This window comes from Periplaneta americana, chromosome 1, assembly GCF_040183065.1.
Source record: "Periplaneta americana isolate PAMFEO1 chromosome 1, P.americana_PAMFEO1_priV1, whole genome shotgun sequence".
Lineage (NCBI taxonomy): Eukaryota > Metazoa > Arthropoda > Insecta > Blattodea > Blattidae > Periplaneta > Periplaneta americana.
In genome coordinates, this window is record NC_091117.1 from 213,260,736 (window position 1) to 213,267,687 (window position 6,952).

Below are 6,952 nucleotides of genomic sequence, written 5' to 3' on the forward strand. Positions count from 1 at the left end.
GTCGTATGTAGTTGCGTGGTAATTTGATAAACATTTAGAATTTGATACGTTTAAGTAAGATAGAAGTTAAACAGTTCTATCGGTTCTCTCGTGTTAATGATCGACTGCTGAAGTCGATTGTACACAGGGATTAGTCGTATGTAGTTGCGTGGTAATTTGATAAACATTTAGAATTTGATACGTTTAAGTAAGATAGAAGTTAAACAGTTCTATCGGTTCTCTCGTGTTAATGATCGACTGCTGAAGTCGATTGTACACAGGGATCAGTCGTATGTAGTTGCGTGGTAATTTGATAAACATTTAGAATTTGATACGTTTAAGTAAGATAGAAGTTAAACAGTTCTATCGGTTCTGTCGTATTAATGGTCGACTGCTTAAGTCGATTGCACGTGGGGATCAGTCGTATCAATCTTCACTTCTCGTGCTTGAAATGCTACCATTTCACAACTTATTGCACAAACAGCTATTATCCACTTCGATTATGTAATGTGGACTTTACATCACAAAAAATGTTGTAAACACATGCATTACGCAACTAGTTAGGTAATGATACTTCTATTACGCAACTATTAGGTAATGGTACTTCTGTTACAGAACTAGTTATGATATTGCCAGGAACTTAATGTAGCTCTCCTGAAAAATGTGATAAAATAGACTTGGAAGAGTCTGGTTCTCAGCCATCTGTGTATATTCTTGTAGAAACATCTGGCTCGTAATAAGAAAGTGGGCAATATATCATATTTTGTTTTAATGAGATTAATGGAGGGCTATCTGGCACTAGGCAACAAGCACTTAATGGAATATCCACACACTTCCTCCTCTGGCAGTGCATAACAATCCTCCGCACAACACAGCTCGGCGTATCGCAGCATCCTACACAGCACCACCCACTTGTGACGTCATGTGAAACAACTCCGTCGTGTTTCACGAAATGAAACAACTACTGTTTCAAGTTATTAACGAATTATGGTTCAGAAGTGCATTAACGGAGTGTTGTCATGGGAGTGAATACATTGGGAGGTTCTAGAAATGAATGATTTTGAACATTTATGATAAAATAAATTTCTGTTGAGAAAAGAGAAATAAATGTCTTTCGCTTGATCGGGAAATCTGCAATTTCGATCATATCCGATACTGCTGCTTTGCTTTTTTATTAGGTTATTTTACAACGCTTTATCAACATCTTAGGCTATTTAGCGTCTGACTGAGATGAAGGTGATAATGCCGGTGAAATGAGTCCGAGGCCAAACATCGAAAGTTACCCAGCATTTGCTCTATCGGGTTGAGGGAAAACCCCGGTAAAAACTTCAACCAGGTAACTTGGCCCGACCGGGACTCGAACCCGGGCCACCGGGTTTCGCGGCTAGACGCGCTAACCGTTACTCCACAGGTGTGGACTGCTGCTTTGCGATGATATCGAAATTCGTATTAAAAAAGTAAAGGAAATCTTAAAACAAACAGTTATTTTCTAAGCATTCCCCCCCTCCCAAAATAATAAACTCAAAAAGTTCTAGCCTACACAAAATAAAAAAGGCATATTAAACGACAGAACAGATAGATACATCGATACTGTTGAGAAAATGTTCGATTTCGGTAAATTACAATGGTGTAGGCTATAATTTACAACTTGAAACAAGAGGATGTATCCATACGATAAAGGATTTTTTAGTTTCATAAATTGCGGTAGTACAGGAATCTGTAATCTGATAAAACAGAATGCACTGAAGTCAAATTGAATGTGATATTATCTTTATCGTTTTATCACGTTGATATTTGTACTCTTTAGGAGTGAGTTTTAGTTTCCTTATCACCTTCTTGCCATGACCAATTCTTTTGGAAATTACGAAGTTTGACTTTAATCCCTTTCCTTAAATCAACACAAATATCAAACATTGTTCATCTTAAGGTGTGTAATTTTTTAATTAATAGCCTATTTAAACTCCATTTTCGGTATTCCATTAAGAATAGCTGATTTCACATATAGTGTGCATCTTTTCCATCTTGTGCTGCAATGACCTAATTATTAGCAAAGGGCAAATGTATATATGATTCCTTTCTGTTATACTTACAAGACCATGCTCTCAAGCTTATCTGCGTATAAATTCGGAACAATAGTTGACGCAGGACATTCTTATATTCGGTCTTTAGTAGTTTCGAACTTCGTGATATACACACCTAGCTTTAATTTAACAAATATCACGGTATCTCTAAATTCCTTGTAGTATTTTATTTATGAAACCATTTGGACTGTTCACACTATCACTGTTTGTTTCATAGCATTAAACTGCAAGGAATCCCACTCCACACAGCATACACAACTCGTTGTTTGAAAAAGAAAAGTGGACAAAGTACGCTCTTTTCATTCATTCATTCATTCATTCATTCATTCGTTCATTCATTCATTCATTCATTCATTATATTCCATAGATCTTACATGAGCAATGAAGCTTTAAGATATGGAACAAGTAAAAAATGTACAATATTACAATTACAATTTTTACAAATTTTTACAATATTTTACAAATTTTACAGTTTTACAATTTATTAATTTTCTACAATGATGAGGTGAGGTCCGAGGATTCTCCAGAAGATTATCCGGCATTTGCCTTTTGGTTGGGGAAAACCTCGGAAAAACCCAACCAGGTAATCAAATCAAAAGGGTGAAATGAAGTTCTTTATAAAATAAAAAATTGTTCTCCATGTTCTTCATCTAAAATTACGTACCGTAGGACATGTAAACAGAAGGCAATTTACGTAACTTAGCTCATGTAAACAGGAGGCAATTTACGTACCTTAGCTCATGTAAACGGGAAGCATATTTACGTGTCGTAGGTCATGTACACAGAAGGCAATTTAAGTACTGTAGTTCATATGAACAGGAGGCAATGTACGTACTATAGCTCATGCAAACACGACAGAATTTATGTACCGTAAGCTAATGTAAATAGGAGGAAAATTACGTACCGCAGCTCATGGGAACTGGAGGCAATTTACGTACCGTAAGCTCATGTAAACAGGAGGCAATTTACGTGCCGTAGCTCATGTAAACAGGAGGAAATTTACGTGCCGTAGGTCATGTACATAGGAGACAATTTAAGTACTGTAGTTCATATGAACAGGAGACAATTTACGTACTATAACTCATGCAAACACGAGAGAATTTATGTTCAGTAAGCTAATGTAAATAGGAGGAAAATTACGTACCGCAGCTCATGGGAACAGGAGGCAATTTACGTAATTGTTTTACCTGTGGAGGCAATTTACGTAATTTTTTACCTGTAGAGGCAATTTACCGTCTCCGCCGTGATCACTCAACCTGACGATATCGGAAGTAAAAATCCGGTCATTAATGTTACAATGCACATTCTATCAAGAACGGAGACGAATGTAAGTTCAGTGAGTGAACTGTTATGTTTGACAGAAGTATTGCAGCTGTACGAAGTGCCCCCGCTGGAGGAGCCCGAGAACTCGGTGATAGCTCGGAGAGGGGCGGAGCTGTCCGGCTCGTCGTGGCCGGCGTGGCACCCCGCCCGCAGGCACCTGCGCACCTGGTCCGGGGACACCCGCAAGCGCTACCTGCCGTACCACCCCGTGGTCAGGTTCCGCTCCCCGAAGCCTGACTTCATGGACTACCCCATTCTGTCGTACTCGAGAAGATACGAAGGTAAGCAGTAATAACACTTTCATATTGGTCATATACTGTATAGACCTCGTATTTTAGGTTAAATGCCTATTTTTTTCCTGTAGGGATAAACTACAGGGACATCATTTTATTTTTACTTGCATTTTTATTGTACCTGCATTTCTGAATGTACTTCACTCTCACCCCTTCACTAATGTCCTTGCTCCCGTCAGACACAGAAACTTACGGCCGCTGTTGCATTCGAAGTCTTTAATCAGTGAAGTAAACACTGCAGTGTATAGTGTGTTTCATAAATATGATTGCGTTGTCTATAGAAGAAAGAACCTATATTAATAATATCGTACTAATAATTATATTCAAGAAACGATAAATTCAATTTCAGAGAATATGCTTCAAAATGTTTTTAATAATATGCGTACTGAATTGAAGCCTGCATTGTAATGAACGGCAACCATTTCAGCAACTTGTTAAAAAATTCAGATTAGCTTTTTTTGAATTGAAGTGGCTAGAAGCAAAGGAATGCTAGTGACATTTGTAATAACATGAGTTAAGTGCAACCAGTGTAAGCTAAAGTATATAAAATTTTAGTGGCAAAGGGATATTTTAATCGCATTACACATTAAAATTTAAATAAAAAATTTCACCGATTTTACGAAAGCTTAAATATTTAAACCCCATTTTCTCAAAAGTAACTTAAGTGCACTTACAGCCCGTTACTTATGACCCCCTCAATTTAAATGCACTCTCTATATTCTATGACAACATCAATAATTAATATGCTAAATAAAGTAGACATTACATAACGAACATAGCCGCCTGAAAAGTTGAGTTTTTGAAAAAAAATGTTACTACTCTACTGTATTTTGATAAATTCCGTAAAAGTGATGATCAAACTGAAAATCGTAATATCGTATTCCCCTACAACATAAATGGATACACTACTTTTCTCACCTCCTATACCTAGTAAAATGATTTGTTTACATATTGCACTAGTAACATCAAACTCCTGTAATGGAAGGGGGCAACAGTGTTTCCGAGTATAGCCAGGTTAATGTTAAAAATGTTGGTAAAAATAAAGTGATGTCCCTGTATAACTAGTTAAATATCTCCACATGTTATATATAATAGGAACGTTTGAAAGCGGCTTTATGGTGTCTAAAAATACCTATTTTGCCCATTGAGATCTATTTTTTTAAGTTTTAGAGCCTAAAATTGCCTATTTCTATTGTTACTTAGCCTATACATTTTTAAATTTTCGTGTAGCAGTCAAAGATAAAGTTTTCAATGTTATGAGGTGGGTTTTGTTCGAATGTCCTGTAATAGTTCAGTTGTAGGAATGAAGAAATTCCTGGAAAATGTCTGGTTTTGTTGAGCACTCGAGCAGACAGTAGAAATGTGATAAATTGGGAAGTTGTAGTTCTCCCTAAGGAAATCAGTATGGCTATTATTGCTAAATTTAAATATGCATCCATTGCTTCGGTATCATTGAGAAGATTTTTTTTTCGCTTATAAAATGTTCTGTCTAGCAAAAAACTAACCCAATCCTTTCATAAAAATGGACTAAACGCATTTTTGATCACTTTTCAATTGTAACTTAAAAACTATGTTAGATAGAAAAATAATAATTGAGGCACTATAAAATATTTTAGTAATAATATTTATTTATTCTGGCGAAGTTAAGGCCATCAGACCTTCTCTTCCACTTAGCCAGAAACAAAAGAAGCTGATACAATTAGCACTATATTGTCCGTTTCATAAAGTTTTCTTTCCTTATATGCAGCACTGTAGTATAGTACAGTTCAGTATCAAAATGGCGTCTATGCAGGAATAAGCGCAGTGCGTTATGTGGCATCACGGAACTAGGTAGCCCATACAGTTCAGCAACACTTCGGGAGGTAATGTATCCATTTTCCATCATCTGCGACAGTTCTCCTGATAAATCTATCATCGATGGGTTTAGCCATGAGCTGATGACAGATATCTACTCTGCGTTGAGCCTGTTTAATTGACATTAATTTATGAGGTACAGATATAGCCTATATGATTTTCTAAGCGTCTTAATGTGGCGATGTATTTTATTTGTTGAACACCAAGTTCTCCTGAGAACCGAGTATTTTTTGTGATTTTCTTTCAACGCTCTACGTCTATTCTTAGTGTCCCATACTTTATAGTCCCGTCGCTCTTATTTCCGGCAGCCAATCACGTTGCAGGTCGGCTACATTTAAACGTGTTCGTCTTGTGATAAAGAAGGCTCGATAAATACTTAATATAATCGCCCGCCCTTTTGGCTCTTTCGTTGGCGTTCGCAGAAAGCACACGAGAACGTTATTTTCCGCTCAATTATTTGCTGAATTACAGTGCGTTTGATTTATTATCATAGGAGCTACGACATGACAATGTTTAACGGTGTGGCAAATATACCAGGGGGATCCAGGAAATAACGACCGTTCGCGCATACCCGCCGCGCAGCTGACTCCCCTTCCTTGTTTGAAGGTCAACTGGCTTCCTTAACATGTGTTCTCATAATGTTGTGAGTACTGGTTGCAACAAGTCGCCATTGTGCATTTTGTGTTACTGCAAAATGAACGACGTGATTGATAATCCCGCCGACTGTGAGGTGAGGAGTGTGATTCGATTTTTGAATGCCCGACATTTGAAACCTGCAGAAATTTACCGGCAATTGAAAGAAGTGTATGGTGATACTGTAATGAATGAAAGAAATGTGAGAAAATGGTGCGAAATGTTCAACAATGGGCGAACAAATGTCCACGATGAAACTCGACCCGGACGCCCATCACTCATCACAGAAGACCTGAAGACTAAAGTGAACGACAGAATCTTGAAAGACAGGCGCACATCACTCGACGAATTGCATATTGCCTTTCTTGACATTTCTCATTCTTTGCTTGGTGAAATTGTGTCGCAACATCTTGGCTACCACAAAATCTGTGCACGATGGGTTCCACGGCAACTGAGTGACCAACACAAAACTCAGAGAATGGCCTCAGCATTGACATTCTTGATGCGATATTACACAGATGGAGACGCCTTTCTTGATCAAATTGTGACTGGTGATGAGACCTGGGTGTCTCACAACACCCCAGAGACCAAGCGCCAATCACGTCAGTGGCATCATCCCTCATCACCCAAGAAACCGAGAAAATTCAAACAGACTCTCTCAACACAAAAAGTCATGGCTATTGTCTTTTTGGGATCGCAAAGGTGTTCTTTTGCTGGATTTCATACCAAAAGGCACTACGATCAATGCAAATCGTTATTGTGAGACTTTACGAAAACTACGGCGAGCCA

The 6,952-nt window shown here is 37.8% G+C and overlaps 1 protein-coding gene across 1 annotated transcript in view; it reads left to right on the forward strand.

The window, feature by feature from the left end:
- The window catches only part of LOC138707932 (uncharacterized), a 49,106-nt gene that overhangs the window by 24,582 nt on the left and 17,572 nt on the right, over positions 1-6,952 (forward strand). Inside the window, exon 2 of the mRNA XM_069838001.1 lies at positions 3,422-3,664. Within this exon, the coding sequence (XP_069694102.1) occupies positions 3,422-3,664 (243 nt within the window). The remainder of the gene's footprint in view (positions 1-3,421; positions 3,665-6,952) is intronic.